This window comes from Corylus avellana, chromosome ca1, assembly GCF_901000735.1.
Source record: "Corylus avellana chromosome ca1, CavTom2PMs-1.0".
Classification (NCBI taxonomy): domain Eukaryota; kingdom Viridiplantae; phylum Streptophyta; class Magnoliopsida; order Fagales; family Betulaceae; genus Corylus; species Corylus avellana.
Window position 1 is genome coordinate 27,185,052 of NC_081541.1, and position 20,495 is coordinate 27,205,546.

Genomic DNA, 20,495 nt, shown 5'->3' on the forward strand with positions numbered 1-20,495 from the left:
TTTATTTATTTATTTATTTTCAAAACCACAAACTCACTTATAAAATATACTAGCTTAGAGCCCGCGCTATGTGCGAGATTATTCATTATAATTTGATTTTAAAGCTTAAAACACATCTCCATTGTATTTTTTATTATAGGTCAAAAAAATTGTGTAAAAAAATCTATCATGCCTATTTCAATAAAAAAAATAAATAAATACTAAAGGTTATTCAACAGTATATTGTTGAACATAGTGACACAATTACACATAAGTTTGCATGAATATATAAATCACATAAAAATATACTATCAAAAGAACCATATATAATTTTAGTTTTGATCCATATAAATTAAAACATATTAAAAAATTCCCATATGTGTAATTTAAAACCAGCTGAAATGAGTTAAAACATAAGACACATAAATGATAAATCATAAGACCCATAAAACATATTAAAATATTTATTCTCCTAGGAGTAGTTTTATTTCTTTCATCAAAGAAAGAGATAAAAAATCGTAGAATAAATATTGGAACACAAAAAAACATAATGAACAACAAAGTCAATTAAATTTACAAAAGAACAATAAGAAATTTGAGTGAAAAATAATATATAAATTAGAACAGAAAATAAGGAAAGAGACAAAGAGTAACCCTAAACCCTATAACAATATATTGAGAATGGTAGCAAAATTGCGAGTAATCCTAAACCCAATAGGTTTTTGTCTAATACCTATTATATTTCAATACAAATAAAACTCATAAAATTCTGCACTTTTAAAAAATAATATAAAGCAAAATAACAAATCTTTTTTTTTTTTTGGATACAAAAGTAACAAACTCTTTCACTCAATAAATAATACAATCAAATAAATCATTTCAATCTTCCCTTAATCTAAAAATTAAATTAAAACAAACTAAATTTGTTCCCATATGTGTAGTTTAAAATGAAAAGCATTAAAAAAAAAAAAAAAAAAAAAAAAAAAAAAAAAAAAAAAAAAAAAAAAAAAAAAAGCACGAAAAAAGTATACTAATTTTTGACCGTCAACTTCTATATTTCCATGAAACTAATCAAATAAACTTTGTGCAACCGTCAACTTCTATAGGAAAGTGTTTTGAAATGTTGTTGCCGTAGAAGGAGATGGTGAGTTTAGAGTGAAAGAGACCGACGTGATTTAGGGTGAGAGAGATAAATGTAAGTTAATAAAACAAAATGTCAAAACGAATTAATTAAGGAAAAAAAAAAAACAGCTGAACAAAAGAATTTCACAAAACAAAACGAAAACATATTCATCTCTATCTAATCTCTAATTTAAAACAGTGTTTGGTATAACAAAAAATTCTCAAGAAACAAATTAAAGATCATCAATTCACAATTGCCAAAAATTTATATATAAAAGTACAAAAATACATTTATCTCGAATATCTCATACATCAAATCATAGTTTGGAGTCACATATATTTTCATGACACTGATCAAATAAACTTTATACAACCGTCAACTTCTATAGGAAAGAGTTTTGAAACGTTGTTGCCGTAGAAGGAGATGGTGAATTTAGAGTGAGAGAGACCGACGTGATTTAGGGTGAGAGAGATAAATGTGAGTTAATAAAACGAAAAGTCAAAATGAATTAATTAAGGAAAATTTGTGTTTTAATAAAGGGAAAGATATTAATGAATTAAGACACTTAATTTATTAAAAAAAATAGTGATTTAGGGTGAGAGAGATAAACATGAGTTAATAAAAAGAATGGTCAAAAGGAATTAATTAGGGAAAAATCATACACTTAATTCATTAAAAAAAATAGAAAAAGGAAAAACCCCTTTCAATATTTGCATGGTTCAATTATTAAAAATTATGAGTAAAAAAATTTAAATTTTTTTTTAAAAAAAAACATGGACACGTGAATTGATAAAAAGAAAGGTCAAAATGAATTAATTAAGGAAAAATCATACACTTAATTCATTAAAAAAAAATAGAAAAGGGAAAAACCCTTTCAATATTTGCAAGGTTCAATTATTAAAAATAATGAGTAAAAAAATTTAAAATTTAAACAAAATATTGTTGGTGTGAAAAAAAAAAAGGTTATAATTTCATTTATATTATTTGTTTCCTTATTTGATTCAGACATTAATAATACTTAATTTATTGAATAATTTATGTATGGAAAACTCTTGAAATATAATCAACACAATTAATTACGCTAATTAATGACCGGAGGTAAAAAAAAATAAAAAAGGGTTCAGATATTAAAAACATTGACATGTGTCGCAATTCTAAGCACTCTTAGATATTACAAAATATGGATATGTGTCGCAATTCTAAGCACTCTCTACGTCAAAACTTGGCTTATATATATATATATATATATATATATATATATATATATATGATTAGAGCTTCTATTATGTAACAAAATGTCATTACATAAATTAAACTTTATTGCTTAGACATTATCACCAAAGTATGCCACATGAAAAAAAAAAAAGCTAAGCACCGTACGAATCTATCTCTACTTCTTCAATTAAACTTGTAAAATTACCACTATTTCACATTGAGAATGTGAGTCCAGCATTCCGTAAGTATAAAATATATATACTGGTCATGCGTGTGTGATATGAGCCTCTTTTCTTTTGAAATACTCTATCTTGAATTTACTAAACAGCTGTCTCACAAAGCTTTCACAAAATTATTTACTTTCCAAAATTTCATAGTTGTTTTTTAAATCAAGCCTAGAGTTTTGGTTAATACATACTTATATTTTTTTAAAAAAAATACCCCAAATATTTTCCTTTGCATTTAATACATTTCAAACCCCACATCTCATACTTTGGTGCAGTAAAACAGTTCGTAACAATATAATGAAAAACACAAACAAAAAGCATTAAACAATATATATCACGTATCACGTACTTGATTCACATAATATAATATCAAATTCATTTATCACATTTCACATTTAGATGTTCATTTTTTAATTTCATCTTTCCAGTAAGTCAAGTGTATACTCTCACTTGGCCGCCGGATTTTGCTGAGTGTATACCAACTTAACCGCTAGGTTGCTACCAATTTATCTTTCTTATAACTTAGTAAATATATAACCCTGCTTAACCGCTTTGAGGTACTAAGTGAATATCCCTACTTAACGGCCGGGTTGGCTAATCATTTTTATTTCTCCACTTAGCATTGGGGTTGGACTGCTCCCACTTAACCGCCAGGTGCCCATATTTTACAAACTTTTCACATATCACATATAATCATATATCATTTCCTTTAAAACTATTTTTCTTTTTACACATTTCTTAAACACATGTATTATATCATTTCAACATAATTTATCAAAATTATATCCCAAAGTATACGGGGCTCATAATCATATTAAATATATTTAATAGTTTATACAATAAAACATCAAGTGTATGGTCAGTAAGTTTTAAGTTTTATACTTTGGCTTAATCTCCTGAACTCCCCTCTTATAGTCACTCCTCAAGAACTCCACACTTTTGTTACTCCAAAACTACTTCTCTGTCTCTCTCTCTAATCGGTGTGCAGAAGATAATAGCAAAGTGAGGATGGCTTATCGGAAGTCTTTTTCTACTGTTGTGGTACATGGATAAAGCTTAGCTGAAAGTGGCCTTCTACTCTCTTTTTAAACAAGTTTACGTCAAAACTGCATAGAATCAAAGTGAGAAACTTCTCACATTGCTACTCTTGCAAATATAAAAAGTTTTCCTAGTCATGTCTTTCACTTATTATTATTATTATTATTATACGGCGAGGGCAAGCTTCAATTCACTTGGAGAAGCTTTTATGAAGTTCTTGTTGGAAGCTTTCCAAGAAGCATTATCATTTTATCTTTTACATATATATATATAACATTAAAATTAAAATTATTCCAAGTATAATTCTCTTATTCCCAACTAATTAACTTACCAACCTTAATTAAGCTACTCATCACTCTAAAATTAAGTATTATTAAATTCGTTATTTACAAAAATATCTATGATTTATCCTATATTTCTATGCGAAATTCTATAACGCAGATTGGATGTGTATTATGGAATGTTAGTGCATGGATAAACTCATACTCACATGTCCCTTTTCATGCCCGCAATTTACGTGAATTCCACAACAAAATTTGACCGTTCTCAGCTAAACTCAAGAAAAGCATTGGAGTACTTCCAGTGACGGGATACAGGGCAACCCCCCAATTCAGAAAACCCCTTATTTATTTATTTAGAATTGAAAAAAAAAAAAAAAAAAAAAAAAACTTATATATATATAATAAATTTAAGTTTGGCCCCTCTGGACTCAAACTATTTTATGGCCTATTATAAATACCCAAATTTCATTAAAACCTCGTAAGAAAAGCCAATCTTAGCCCTTTTTGCAATGCATCAGTGTATGAAAATTTCATATTTCATATGTTGTCATTTGCATATTGAGGATGAGGTAGGATAATTGCAAGGTTCTTTTTCCATTTTTTTTTTCTTTGTTTAATTCTTTATTTTTGACATGAAGAACTTGATAACCTTGAGGAATTCTATTGATATTGAAGTATCACATGCTGAAATATTAGAAAATCCATATCATATTGAGGTAGTTCCGGACAAGCATAAGCTTTTACATTTTATCTATTAAAAAACTTCACCCAAAAATACCTAAACTCTTTGCATTTTGCTCATCTTCTCCTTGCTCCAACAAGTTGTATCTAAAAGAAAACTCAAAACAAAAATTTAATAATGAAAAAAAGTTGATGAAAAGAGTAGAAGAAAATATATCTATTATCTAGAATTAAGACAGACTTCCTCCCAACTTTGCTTACCATACTTTACAACCTTTCAACCAAATTTAGTCACCATTCACCAAACTCCTCTTTTGTGTTTCCCTCTCCCTCACTAGTGCGCCAAACCTCACGCTCACTTATAATTAGTGCGCCAAAAAAAAATAATGAGAGATTTGTTTTCCATTTTGCCATGACTTGCTTTCTAACCGTTGACTTGCTCTGCCTGGAAAGCTCCAGCAGCTCAGCATTTTGCAGCTTCAATTCGTTGACATCAGCATTTTGCAGCTTCAATTTGTTGACATGCCTGAAGTTCTCCATCAGCTCTTTTGAAAATCTTTTCATCATCTATTAAGGGAAAAAAAAAAAAAAAAAAAAATTGTAAGGAATAGCAAAATAGAACCAATTTACAAAGGATCAAATCCAAACAAAACCTTCAACTTACACTAAACTCAAACAAAAAAAAACTTCAAAACTCAAAATCAACTTCAAAACTTTGAAGCTAAATACAGTTTCCAAGAATTGCACAGAAAACTTTCTTTTGGTTTCCCACTACAAAAAAAAAAAAAAAAAAAAAAAAAAAAAAAAAAAAAAAAAAAACCACAAACACAAACACAAACACCATACCAAAATAAAACCAAGAATTGCCATCACAAACAAGCCAACCCAATCGATCACCCAAAGCAAAACCCCAACCAAATTCCACCACCAGTCCGTGAACCATAGACTCAAACCATTAAAAACCTAAATTCGCAATCAGGTCAACCAAAATCAGAACAGCCAACAAAATCTTCTTCCCTCTTTCAACCATAAATCAAAACAACCAAACTCTTAACTAGCTAACTCAATTTTCCTAACTAAATTAACTAATTAATTATTCTAAGATGTGCATTTTCTTTTGGAGGTTAATAATAGGGAGGCATGGCATGTGAAATTATCAACAACAAAAAAGAACTAGAAGAGAAAACAAAAAGTGAGAATTGTAGAGATTGAACGAGAAAAACAGCATACCTTTGTAGATCCAAAGACCGAGATTTGCCCGGGAAGTTGGATTTGGGTCAGAAATTGGTAAGGGTTGCAGCTAGGGTCAGAAAGATTTGGGAAAAGTGAGAGGGAGAAGCAGCATGCCGCGGCCGGCAAAACAGGTACTTGCCATGACCTGTTTATGACCCATTTATAATTTGCATATTTTTTTTATAATAAGATTCATTTAGACGTCATAAAGAATAGTTACATGCATAGGATAAACAAGTATTTATTTATTTGCCAAGTACCTATTTTGCTAGCCTGCTACGTGCGTGGGAGAAGAAACAAGGAAGCAACAAATATCATAATGTCAAACGCTTAATGTCACACACACTAATCACTATTCTCATATTACATATAGTATTATTTAGTTAATATGTTAAAATGTTAATGCTTAACACGGGTCGAGTATATAATGTCAAAATTAATATATATTGTATCTTATATGTAAACATTTATATACTTATATGATTGTATCATTATATGGGTCAATATTAATTGTTATATACTTATATTATATGATCTCATGATCACGATTCACGACATATGATTTAAATTCAAATTGTTAAGTTTTTACTTACCGCAAATTGTGATTATAATGTATAAATTATAAGAAACACATTAGTTACTTAATTATTAATCATTTAATCTAATGGTAATGCTTAAACTCTAAGTCCTAAATTTCTCATGATCTAATGGTCATACACTCATACTTAAATTATATGATCATATTATCTCACAATTCATATTAATATTATCTTAGATCTAAGATCACGTGATATACGTTTCCTAAGAATAAAGTATCTAATTATAATGCATTGATTAAATAACACAATAACTTATACAGATATACCAATATACCATATGATATAATTATTAATGATAATATCAAATATTTCTTATCATTTACTATATATATTGTATATTTCTTATATATATATAAAAAAAAAACAAAAAATAGACTAACAAAGGTATATAATATATTTGTTATTATTGATTAATGTTGACTATATATTGTTATATGTTACTTAATAAAAAATATACAAGTCCAACCTAATAAGTGAGTCGAGCCTTATACAAGCGCACTCATGAGCTTAGCCGAGTTGACCCAAGCTTGCTTCGTTTAATATTCGAGCCAAGATTTGTGTTCACGAAACACTTTGTTTAATATTCGAGTCGAGCATGAGCCGATCCCGAGTGAGCAACTTGCTCACTTAACACCCCTATCTGAAGCACCCAAAACTAAAAGATTTCAGTTATATCCACAAAATGTTACCTAAACCCTTAGCGATCTAAAAAAGAAACACTAATTTAATTATCTAAGACAAATCCTCCCACTTACAACGAGAAATCACACTTAACGAGATCATAGTTGTTAGGACATAGTTTTCCGTGGAATGATGTGGCACAATCTGAACAGTGGTGTCCGAGGAAGCGTCGGCCTTGCATACAAGAACAAACAATAGGATTAGAGTCCCCGGTGGTTTTCCAGCGGGGATACTCCGATGCCTAAGTCAGCAATGAGAGAGAGACAATGTAAGCAACAATGAAGCTTAGATAGCAAGAGTTGCGATTACCTTAACCTTGATAATTGATTTGTATTTACAGGCATGATAGGAGTTTGATCTCCCTCACGTTGAAGGACCTTATCTCTTAATATCTGTTGTGCAAACATTTGAAAGAGGGATAGCATTTGTTAGCCGTTCCGTAATCTTAGTAGCCTAAGATCAAGGGATAAGTATCATAGCTTTTGTGCGATGTTAAGTTAGAGTGTCCGAGTAGGTCTCGGGCACCTTCATTAGTTTATATGCTAACTGATGTATCCTGATTGACATAGACAATTTGAATGTTGGATGGTTGATCATATCTCTATGATGGAATGACCAATGCACCCCTCGGCCTTTGACCATCTTGGCCCATGAGTTATGTCTCAAGCTAGGAGTCTAAGACCTCCTTGGGCTAAGTCGACCTAGAGCTTAGCAACTCAGTATGTTTATCGATTTTTGGGCCTTTAGTTCGTTGGGCTTTATCTGCCTAATCCACGACCAACAGTTACCCCCAAATTTCCTAGTTTGGATGACTATGGAAATTTTTGTGTTCTTTAGAGGTCGATCGGTCTTCCAATGTTCGACTTTAGAGGAAAACCCTAATCTCAATTCTGGGTTTTGGCGGGACTTCTCCCACCAATTCTTTGCCGAAATGCTCGATTTATCCGAGGATCAGTTGGTCTACTTACCTATTGATCTGAATGAATGAGCGCTCGTCCATGTGTCAGCCTAGGAGTAGCTGTCTTTTCAGTTACTGCGCTTCATTAGTAGGCGATAGGACACGCCTGCTACGGCTTTTAATGCGCGTGTTCCCAAGGCATCTTCTAGGGTTCCAGAGTGCCGATGTCTTTTTATCTTCTCAGATTCCTTTAGCTTCTCAGACTCTTCAGTTTCTCAGACTCTTCAGTCTCTCAGATCCTTCAATTTTTCAGACTTGCTATTAAAAGAAGTTGTTCATTTTTCATTTTGTCCTCCGATTTTCCTAAAACACCATTATCGTGTACGAAGCTCTGCAACTTTTCAAACCCCCCAACTGGCTTGCTTTCATTCTGATTTTTCTTTCCCATATTTCTTTCTTCTGGTAGTGTTTTTTAGGGTTTCCATCAATTGAGCCCTTTCCCTTCCTTCCTGCGAACCATTCGTTCATCCTGACATTCCAGTACCCAAGTACTTGGATCTACTATTGCCATTCATTGAACCTGCAGTTGATCGTCTCTGACTATTGGTGACTCACTTGTTGATACGCCACTCTCATCCTTGCATTCCTTGGTCTCTATACCCTGAATTTCTTTACCTTGTGGGTGACAGAGAAGATTCTGGTTCGGATGGCGGGAGTTCTTACCCTGCTATATGGAAGGCCACCTTATCATCATCGAAGGATGAAAGGCGGGTCAAGATGGATTGTTACATACCAAAGTCGGTAATGCTTCGGTTCGATGATGAACGGAGAGGCGCCATACTGAGAGCCGAGGAGCATTAAGTCTGCCTGTACGAGGAGATGTTCCGTGCAGGTCTTAGACTACCCTTCCCGAGGCTTGTTTGGGAGTTATTGAGCTACTTGAATGTGGCTCCTCACCAGATCGTCCCCAATGCCTGGAGAATGTTCTTCAGCTGCGTAATCTTGTGGCCAACTACTCTTGGGGAGGGGAAATCCTTGACCATCAATGAATTCTTGTCGGCATATAGGTTCACCAGGAACCCAAAGACGGAGGTGCTCTACAACTTCCAGGCCCGACGGGGCAAATTGGTATTGTTTGAAAAAACTCTTACCAGCAACCGAGCATGGAAGAATAAATTTTTCTTTGCTCAGGGACAATTTGAAAGCTAAATTTGCAGAGATAGAATAAAAGTTGTCAGAAACTGAAGGCGAGAATACAAGGCTAAGGGGAATTCTCTCCCAGGAGAATGCAGAATTGTTGGCTGTTGGTCAGCAACATTCTTTAATTCAAACTGAAGCTGTCGAGGCCGAAGCTTCTCGAGCTTCAGCAAATGAAAAACTCTCAGTTATAACTGCCGAGGTAGAGGCTCTTCGGGCAAACAACGGTCATCTCCTTGAAGAAAATTCTGAAATGACGGAGGATCGAAATCGACTCGATAAGAGACTTGCTAAGGTCTTGAGAGAAGTCCGAGAGGCTAAGGCCGAGAAGGACGTCCAAAGGGCAGTGGCTGAGGATGCCTGCACATCTCAGGGAGTGATTGAGGAAAGGAGGAAGTTTCTCAAAGAGAAGCTCCGGAAGACTGAGCTTCAGCTGTGAGAAGCAGATGACCGAGCTCATAAGTATGAGAAGTAGTTGTCGTATGCCGCCTGGACACGCGATAATGCTTGGTTAGACAGAATTAGCTTCAGTTTTGAAACTTTTTTGAGCTTGGGCTCAGGATCCTTCTGCTCTGTAGACCTCAACACCATGGAGGCAGATAATCTGCCCTTTACCGATGAAGCCCTTGAGTAGATCATCTCACTTGGACAAGAGCAAATGCCAGATGCGAAGAGGATCTTTGAATTTGGCTATACTCCTGGAGGTACAGACCAGCCCTCAAACAATGGCCTAGCCGTGGAGCCCCAAGTCCCTACTGATGCACCTGCTGCCGCTGAGGCCCCTGAGCCTATTAACCCAAAAAGGGTCTGATTGTATATTATTTTTTGTACACATTTTCAGCAAAAATGAATGACTTTATCTTACTCTTTTGCAGTAGATAATATTGTCTTTTTTCCTGCATTCTAGAATACTTGAAAACAGTGATCACCTTTTTAAACATTAAGCACCAACCCCCCTTGGATACCTGTTCGAGATTTAGTTGAGAAGATCCTCTCGGACTTTCTGTTCGAGTGGTTGGTAATGAGTGAATCAGTAGTGAGTTTAGAGGTAAGTTGTAGTCTCTTCGATTGTCTCTCTCTAACAACCTTCGGAAACCTGTTTGAGAGGTAAGCTGAGAGGTGAGTTATAGTCTCTTCGACTGTCTCCTCTGACTACCTTCGAAAACCTATCCAAGAAGTAAATCGAGAGGTGAGTTATAGTCTCTTCGACTATCTCTCTCTAACTACCTTCAAAAACCTGTCTAAGAGGTATGTTGAGAGGTGAGTTATAGTCTCTTCGACTGTCTCCTCTGACTACCTTCGAAAACCTATCCAAGAAGTAAATCGAGAGGTGAGTTATAGTCTCTTCGACTATCTCTCTCTAACTACCTTCAAAAACCTGTCCGAGAGGTAAGTTGAGAGGTGAGTTATAGTCTCTTCGACTATCTCTCTCTAACTACCTTCGGAAACCTGTCCAAGAGGTAAGTTGAGAGGTGAGTTATAGTCTCTTCGACTGTCTCCTTTGACTACCTTCAGAAACCTATCCGAGAAGTAAATCGAGAGATGAGTTATAGTCTCTTCAACTGTCTCTCTCTAACTACCTTCAGAAACCTGTCCATGAGGTAAGTTGAGAGGTGAGTTATAGTCTCTTCGACTATACCCTATGACTACCTTTGGAAACCTATCCGAGAAGTAAATCAAGAGGGGCCTCTAACTTCATACTTAGTCTTTTCAAGTGGTGTAACTTCAAGAGATTTTTATTCAATGAAACAAGTCATAAAAGGAAAGAAATAAATCAAAACAACAATATCTCTTACGAAATTACAATTTAAACAAAGTACTTTTTGAGATGCTCGGCGTTCCATGGCTTGGGGAGTGTCTTTCCCTAGGAATCTTCAAGGTAGTAAGCTCCCGCTCTTCGGCACTCGGTCACCTTGTAAGGTCCTTCCCAATTAGGAGCTAACTTGCCCTTGGTTGGTGATAAGCGCTAAAATATTCATATTTTCAGCCTTTATCTTACATGTTTTAATCATTTGGTTGTAATTAATTAGGCCATTTTAATTCTTTTTTGTGTTTTTGATGTTTTTACAGGCTTTTGGAAGACAGTGAAGTAAAACTGGGTGATTTAGGCTCAAAAAGAGAATATAGGAAAATTGAAGCTCCTTGGTACTGCGATCAATCGCAGGGTACCTGCGATCGAGCGCAATCCCAGAGAAGATGCTGCACGACCCAAGCCAAAAGCGATCGAGCGCAGGTAAAAGAAAGATCGATCGTAGACATGCGATCAAGCGCACAAGGGCTACGATCGAGCGCACCCGTGCGCAAGAGGGATTCTAAGTGGCGGCTGCAATGTCCCTATTTCCATGTTAGGGTTTTTCAAACTCCAAATTGTAATAGGACTGAAACCCTACGAAAACCCTAGGGTTTACTACTTTTCCAAGGACTTCTAAAGCCTATAAATAGACTCCTAAGCCTTTAGAATAGGAGGCTTGGAGAAGGGAGAAGAATAGGAGCTCTCAAGTCAAGTCTCGGGTTTATTCTTTCTTTTCTTTTCTTTTATTTTATGAAGATGTTTAACATCAACTCTATGTGTAGCTAATTTATTTAGTAGGGCTAGATTGAAGCCCTAGTTATGTTAAATTAATATTTCAATATTGGCGCCTTGTGATGATCATGTTGTGCTATTTTACTTGATTAATACCTGCTTGCATGAATTCCTCATATGTGTATGCCTGATCAACATGTGCATGTGGTATGGACTTGTTAGTTAGATCAATTTGGATAGCTGAGTCCTGGGTTTAACTTAAGTAACAAAAGAATCCACACCGCGATTCTTGGGTTAATCAACATGGGGAACCAGGAGTATACACCCATGCCCTAGGCCCTGTGTGTTTGTCGATTTCCATAGAACATATGCTTTTCTAAAGAACAACTTAGTTTATACCATGCTAAATCCTTTAGGAAAGAAAAGAATTAGAGTATACACCAATGCCTAACTCGTTGCTTAGGGAAATCAATAGCTTAAGGAGTTAAAGTTTAACCCTTAGGTTGGCAAACATTAAATATGCATAACTTGATCAAAGCATTGGCATATTGATATACTAGTTTAACATAATTAGTGGTGGATATCAAAGCCCTACCCTTTGTTATCATCACATCAACAATCAATCTTTAACTTGCTTTTGCTTAAGGAATCTATTTTTAAACATAAATTCAGCAATCCTCGTGTGAATGATCCTGTGCTTGCACCCTATACTACCATGTTGACCTTGTGCACTTGCAGGTAAAACGTACAATTATTTACCTATTAATTTATGTATATTTTTGCACAACAAGTTTTTGGCGCCGAACGCACCAACCTGCGATCGAGCGCACCTGGCAGCATCTCCTAGTTATTTTTATTCTTCTTCTGTTCAAATTTTACTTCATTTTAGTTTTGTTCCTTTTTATTTGTTTGTGTGTTTTGATAAGTGCCAAATATTGCATATTTGGACCCCTTTATTTACATTAGTTAATCCTTTAGTTGTGTCGTTATTTAATATTTTGTGTTAGTTTTGTGTTTTTAGTATTTTGTAGGTCGTTGAAGAAAAACTACAACTTTAAAGGAAAAAATGCGAAGTTTGGAAGAAAGCATACTTTGAAAAGACCTAGATTGTGTGGTTAAGTCAAACCAAATCCAAGAAAAGGTTAAATCAGATTAAAGTTCAGATTGGATAAGATTTCGGATCGGATTCAAATTCAGATTCTGCACATATCTTAGTATTTGACTATAACTCTCCGCTCAAATATCGGATTGAATTGATTCAAACGGCATTGGAAAGCTAACTCAAAATACTACAATTCGTTGTGAAATAGAATTTTCCTAATTCGCACAGTTACTATGTCAAAATCGCCCCGCAATTAAGAGACACAAATTTGGACGAATCCTATTCCGATTTCAGACTTCTATTTTGACTGGGAAACAGACCTCCGAATTATCTAGGTTTACTTGGGCTTCTAGGACTTCCCTAAGCTTATAAATAGACTTCTTTGCATTCAAGAAAAGAGACAATCCCAAAGAGCAAAATTCTTTTGTTTAGTTTTTCTTTAGGTTTAGGTTTAGGTTTAGATTTTATTTTTATGTGGAGCTAAATTCCCAACTAAGGTTGGGGATGAAGCCTCACCGATGAAGAACAACATCACTTTTATGTAAGTTTTTATTATTCTGATTTTATTGGGTTTTATATTTCAATTGTTTTACTTCTAATCAATTGTATGAAGTGATTCTTGGATATCTCTTGTGATTCAAGGATACATGTGATGATTTGAGATAATTTGATATGATTGATTGCTTGGATTTTAACTCATAAAAATTGGATATCCCTTATGATTTGTTCTACGGATACATCTGGTGTTTCAATTGAATTTGGATTCCTTTTGTGATTTGGTCAATGAATGGATACATGGGATGGTTTTGATTAATTCTTTGAAGCATAGTAAAACATATCTACGATTTAATTTGTGAGAACTTCGGATTAATATTGATGAACATAAAGTATGTTGTTATGATTTGGTGAGTGTAAATTCCCAAACCTTAGTACTTTTATCTTAGATTTACTTATTTTATTTAGTTTATGTTTATCCTTTAATTTTCAAAACTCAAAAATCAAAACCCTTTTGGAACTAGATTAGGATTTAATTAGTTTAGATATAAATTGCTCTTTCAAAAATACAATTCTCTATGGGATCGACCTCGCACTTGCAATCCATTAAACTACAATTGATTCGTGCACTTGCGAGTTAAATAAATTTGCACAACAAGTTTCCTATTTTGCAGGGGCAAGTGTGCTTCAATCCAAGTTTGGGGGTGTGCTATGAGTCATGCTTTCCAAGACATGGTCGACCATCTCTCGGGTACACTCTTTCCTTAATTTAGACACATTGGGGACAATGTGTCATTTAAGTTTGGGGATATGGGCACACATGTTCACACACACTTTGTCCCAATTTCATGTTGTTTGTTTTGTGTGTTGTTTAAAAAAATTAAAAAATAAAAAAAATAAAAAAAAATGTTATGCATGTTCTTGTTGCTCAAAAATTTTAGGTTGATCTAGAAAGAATTGTGGCTTGAATTCATCAGTGAGCTTAAAATTTTGAACACATGATCTGATGAGTGAATCTGTTAGTTTGGTTACTTGCTTAGGCCAGTTGAAAAATCACATGTTTGATCTAATCACACAAGCACATTAGCACATAATTTGTGAGGAATGACATGAGGTCTAATGTGTGTGTTTTTGCATCTCTGATGAAATTGGATGACTTATTAGATGACGCTTGGCATATATATTGAAAAAAAACAAAAAAAAATTAAAAGTGAAATAAATGATCATTGATGGCTTTTCACTGAGTAACTGGACCTCTTGTTTCAAAGTACTGAGTGTTTACGTCAAAAGGTGAAAAATTTGGATTTGATCGTTGTCATGGTTAGTTGGTTTTGTAGCCTTTTTTACTCGAGTTAGTAGGTCCTCAGGGGTGTCTCTACACCTAATGCCCTAAAACCACCTGGTTTGGGAGCTATTGACTTAACACTCGCTACAATGGTCAATTAGAAAGCTTAAGAGAACCAACATTGCACAACCTGGCCAAAATATATATATATATATATATGCCTTGTGTCATTCTAATAAGAATTTCAGTGAATTTTTAGATTTGGAGACATTTACATACTAGAAAGATTTGGAAGCCTCATAATTTTGTGCTAATTCACTTTACACTGTTTTCAAACTTGTGATATTTTAGCATGTCCTTTGTAAGTAATTGCACTTTGAGATTCCAATTCATTGTGAAGATGGAGTTCACCTTTTTAAGCTTGTTAATGAATAAAAATCATGATCTTGAAGTGATACTTTAATTTTTGGGATGACATGAACTGTGCATGATGTTTTTGAGTAACATTTTTGGCAAACCCTCACGAGACTTCACTCGTCCACCAGGGGATTCGTAGTGGTTTAAAAGGCTTGTTGCATATGCTAAATGCAATCGTACATCCCACGAAAGATGGATTTATCTTTTGTTTTCTGTTTTTCCATTCCTGTTTTTTGTTTTATATTCCTAAGGGACAAGCAATATGTAAGTTTGGGAGTGTGATAAGCGCAAAAATATTCATATTTTCAGCCCTTATCTTACATGTTTTAATCCTTTGGTTGTAATTAATTAGGTCATTTTAATTCATTTTTGTGTTTTTGATGCTTTTACAGGCTTTTGGAAGAAAGTGAAGTAAAACTGAGTGATTTAGGCGCAAAAAGAGAATATGGAAAAATTGGAGCTCCCTGGTACTGCGATCAATCGCAAGATACTTGCGATCGAGCGCAAGACCAAAGAAGATGCTGCACGAGCCAGGCCAGGAGCGATCAAGCGCAGGCAAAAGAATGATCGATCGTAAACATGCGATGAAGCGCACATGGGCTGCGATCGAGCGTACCCGTGCGTAGGAGGCATTCCAAGTGGCGGCTACAATGTCCCTATTTCCATATTAGGGTTTTTCAAACTCCAAATTGTAATAGGACTAAAACCCTACGAAAACCCTAGGGTTTACTACTTTTCCAAGGACCTCTAAAGCCTATAAATAGACTTCTAAGCCTTTAGAATAGGGAGGCTTGGAGAAGGGAGAAGAATAGGAGCTCTCAAGTCAAGTCTCGGGTTTATTCTTTCTTTTCTTTTCTTTTCTTTTACGAAGATGTTTAACATCAACTCTATGTGTAGCTAATTTATTTAGTGGGGCTAGATTGAAGCCCTAGTTATGTTAAATTAATATTTCAATATTGGCGCCTTGTGATGATCATGTTGTGCTATTTAACTTGATTAATACCTGCTTGCATGAATTCCTCATATGTGTATGCCTGATCAACATGTGCATATGGTATAGACTTGTTAGTTAGATCAATTTGGATGGCCGAGTCCTAGGTTTAACTTAAGTAACAAAAGAATCCACACCGCGATTCTTGGGTTAATCAACATGGGGAACCGGGAGTATACACCCATGCCCTAGGCCCTGTGTGTTTGTCGATTTCCATAGAACATATGTTTTTCTAAAGAACAACTTAGTATATACCATGCTAAATCCTTTAGGAAAGAAAAGAGTTAGAGTATACACCTATGCCTAACTCGTTGCTTAGGGAAATCAATAGCTTAAGGAGTTAGAGTATACACCCATGCCTAACTCATTGCTTAGGGAAATCAATAACTTAAGGAGTTAGAGTTTAACCCTTAGGTTGGCAAACATTAAATATGCATAATTTGATCAAATCATTGGCATATTGATATACTAGTTTAACATAATTAGTGGTGGATATCAAAGCCCTGCCCTTTCTTATCATCACATCAACAATCAATCTTTAACTTGCTTTTGCTTAAGGAATCTATTTTTAAACATAAATTCAGCAATCCTCGTGGGAATGATCTTGTACTTGCACCCTATACTACCATGTTGACCTTGTGCACTTGCAGGTAAAACGTACAATTATTTACCTATTAATTTAGGTATATTTTTGCACAACAGTTGAATCTTTGGTGGCGATGGTAACCTTTCGCAAGACTAAATCTCCGACTTTGAAGCTTCGGTGCTTGACCTTCTTGTTGAAATACCGAGCTACTCTTTCCTGGTATGTTGACATGGACACTTGAGCTTGATCTCGCTTCTCCTGTAGCAGATCCAGATGTAGCAGTAGGCCTTCATCATTACTCTCAGGCTGGAAGGTTTCTACTTGGAAGCTGCCCGAGCCTACCTGGGCAGGAATAACCACCTTGATCCCAAAAGCCGAGGCATAGGGGGTTTCGTTGGTTGGAGTTCTCCTTGTAGTCCAATAAGCCCATAGAACTTATGGGATATCTTCTGCCCACTCTGCTTTTCGGTCACCATGCTTCTTCTTCAAAAGTTTGAAGATTGACTTGTTAGTGATTTCAACCTGCCCGTTTGCCTAAGGATGCCTGATACGAGAAGTAATTTCTTATATGGAGTTTGGCACACCATTGTTTGAATGAAACACAGTTGAATTGCTTTCCATTATCTGTGACGAATGCATGTGGAATGTCGTACCAGCAAATGACATTCTTCCATAAGAATTTCTCTATGCTCTTAACTGTTATATTTAGTAGGGCTTCCACTTCCACCCACTTCGTGAATAATCCACAACCACCACTGCAAATCGAACACCCCCCTTTCCACGAGGTAGTAGTCCCACTATATCTACCCCCCATTGCGAGAAGGGCCATGGTGAGGAGACTAAGCTTAACTCCTCGGGGGGTTGTTTGGTGATGTTGGCAAAACATTCGCATTTGTCGCAATGTTTGACCATCTCTACCGAGTCCTTGGTCATATTAGGCTAGTAGAAGCCTGCTCGGATTACCTTATATGCCAACATTCTTGCACCTGAATGACTTCTTCAAACACCTTCGTGAATCTCACAAAGTATATAATTACCTTCTTCTTTAGAAATGCACTTAAGAAGTGGTAGCATGAAACCTCGTTTGTATAAGGTTCCATTTACCATGGTAAACCTAGCAGCCTTTTTCCTCGGCTGGATAGCTGTCTTCTTTCCTTCTGGGAGAATCCCTTTCTCCAGATATTCCACCACTTCCTTCTACCACTCTGGTACCGCCTCTGCTATCAAGACCAAGACCTCCTCTGCTATCGTAGGTCGGGATAGGGTCTGAATTACTTCCTCGAATTCTCCTACATACTCCTTGGGATTTTCACAATGTAGAACTTCTTGAAAGAACTCTGCAAGTCTTGTACCTTTGATAAGTACAACCTCATTTTATCTCTCTTGGCTTCGAACTCCCCTTGGATGTGTCCTATAATTACTTGAGAATCGCTTCGTAGTTCAACGAATTCAGCTCCCATCTCTTGGGCTAGACCAAGTCCAGCTATCACGGCCTCGTACTTGGCCTCGTTGTTGGTAGTTCTAAACTCCAACCTTATGGAGTTACACAGCTCTTCTCCTTTTAGGGTGATTAGTACTATCCCAGCTCCGCCATGTCTTCTTGTGGATGACCCATCCACATAAACCACCCAAGTCTCATCCTTCTGCCACTGTGTAGCATCTAGCAAGTTAGTAAATTCTGCTAGAAAGTCTACCAATGCTTGACCCTTGACGGAGTTCCGAGGAAGGAATTCGATATCAAATTCTCCAAGTTTAATCGCCCAATTGGCCAGTCTACCGGATAAGTCTAATTTGCGCAGCACTTTCTTGAGAGGGTATTCAATGAGAACCCTTATCGTATGAGCTTGAAAATATGGCCGAAGTTTCTTGGACAAAATGGTGAGAGTGAAGGCCAGCTTCTCCATCTGGGGGTATCTCTCCTCAGCCCTTTTCAATGCTCGTCTGATGAAGTATACAGGTTTCTGCACCCCCTCTTCTTCTTGTACAAGGGCTGCACTAACTGCTGTTGGAGAGACGGCCAAGTATAAATATAACACTTCTCCTAGGATTGTCCGACTGAGCAAAGGTGGATTAACTAAATACTTCTTTAGTTCTTCAAAAGCCTCCTCGCACTCCTTAGACCATTCAAAGGCCTTCCTCAAGATTTTAAAGAACGACAAACATTTATCAGTGGGCCGAGAAATGAATCAATTAAGTGCTGCTATCCTACCTGTCAATTGTTGGAACTGTTTCGTATTCTTCAAGGACTGCATATCCAAAACTACTTGGATCTTCTCTGGGTTAGCTTCAATTCCTCAATTTGATACCATATAGCCGAGGAACTTTCTAGAGGACACTTCGAACGCACACTTTACAGGATTCAGCTTCATCCCATACTTCTTCAATGTTTCAAATGTTTCATGTAGGTCAGCTGTATGGTGTTGTGGCAACGTGCTTTTGACCAGCATGTCATCCACGTATACTTCCATGTTTTGCTCGATCTGCTCTCAGAACATTTTATTTACCAATCTCTGGTATGTCGCCCTGCATTCTTTAGACCGAAGAGCATAACCTTATAACAGTACAGTCCTCGGTCGATGATAAATGCAGTCTTCTCTTTGTCTTCAGGGTGCATGTAGATCTAGTTATAACCAGAAAAGGCATCCATAAAGCAGAGTAAACCATACCCAGCTATTGAATCGACCAGTGCATCAATGCGAGGGAGAGGAAAGCTGTCTTTTGGACATGCTTTATTGAGGTCGATGAAGTCTACACACATTCTCCACTTCCCATTAGATTTTTTAACCAATACTACATTGGCTAACCAATCAGGATAATGTACTTTTTTCAATAAACCGAGCTCTTAGCAACTTCTCTACTTCCTTGGCTATCGCTATGTTTCGCTCAGGAGCGAATTTCCTTCTCTTTTGCTTTACTGGTTTTACATTGGGATCCACGTTGAGCTGGTGGAGTATTTCTTCAGGGCTAATACCAAGCATGTCTTTGTGCGTCCATGCAAATACCTCCAAATTCGCTTTCAGAAAGGTGACAAGGCTTTCTCGGATGTCCAAGAAGAGTTGAGAACCGACCTTCACCACTTTGCACTTTGCTACTACCACGTCTTCTAACGTCTCGGCAGGCTCGCCCTTCGGTTTACCTTCATTTCTACTCTGCACGGTACTCACCATCAAAGGTGTGGCCTCTAAAGGCTTCTTCGGGAAAGTTATGTAACACTTCCTTACTGCAGTTTGGTCACCCTTGACTTTTTCGACACCTTCCTCTATCGGGAACTTCATCTTCAAGTGGTAGGTTGAGGTTACTGCTTTCAACTTATTCAAGGCTGGCCAACTGATTATTGCGTTGTAGGCAAATGGTCGGTCGACTACCAAGAAATCTACCATAACAGTCGATTGTCTAGGAGTTGTTCCTGCTGTGACAGGAAGTGAGATAATTCCAATAGGTTGGACTTGCTCTCCTGCAAATCCAACTAAGGGAGAACCAAATGGAGTGATCCTACTACAATCAATGCCTATCTGCTTGAAAACTGGCCAATAGAGGATGTCAGCCGAGCTTCCATTATCTACTAAAATTCGGTGAAGCAAATGGTTGGCCATGGTCACAATTACCACCAATGCATCATCATGAGGCATCATCACTCTTTTTGCATCTTCCTTGGTGAATGATAAAACCATGGGTTCTCACTTGAAGGTCTTTGTAGGCCTTTCAAGAAAGAGAACCTCCTCGGTCTGCACCCTTCTGGCATGGGCTCTTCTAGTTGAGTTAGACTCTCCTCTGCCAGCTATTCCTCCAAAAATGGTCAGAATTTCTCCTACTACATCATGATTCCGAGGTGGGGGATGAGCGTCCCAATCATTCCTCGGCTCGGCCTACCGATTATATGCTGGGTCAACATACTAATCATCCCTCGGGCCATTACCATGCCTTGGCCTTCAGTCTCGGCCTC

The 20,495-nt window shown here is 36.3% G+C and overlaps 1 protein-coding gene across 1 annotated transcript; it reads right to left on the minus strand.

Annotated features, from left to right (window-relative positions):
- Nucleotides 1-19,359: 19,359 nt before the first annotated feature.
- On the minus strand, nucleotides 19,360-20,223 carry LOC132168473 (uncharacterized). The gene has a single exon (XM_059579465.1). The coding sequence runs from the start codon at nucleotides 20,221-20,223 to the stop codon at nucleotides 19,360-19,362; it is 864 nt and encodes a 287-aa protein (XP_059435448.1).
- Nucleotides 20,224-20,495: the final 272 nt, after the last annotated feature.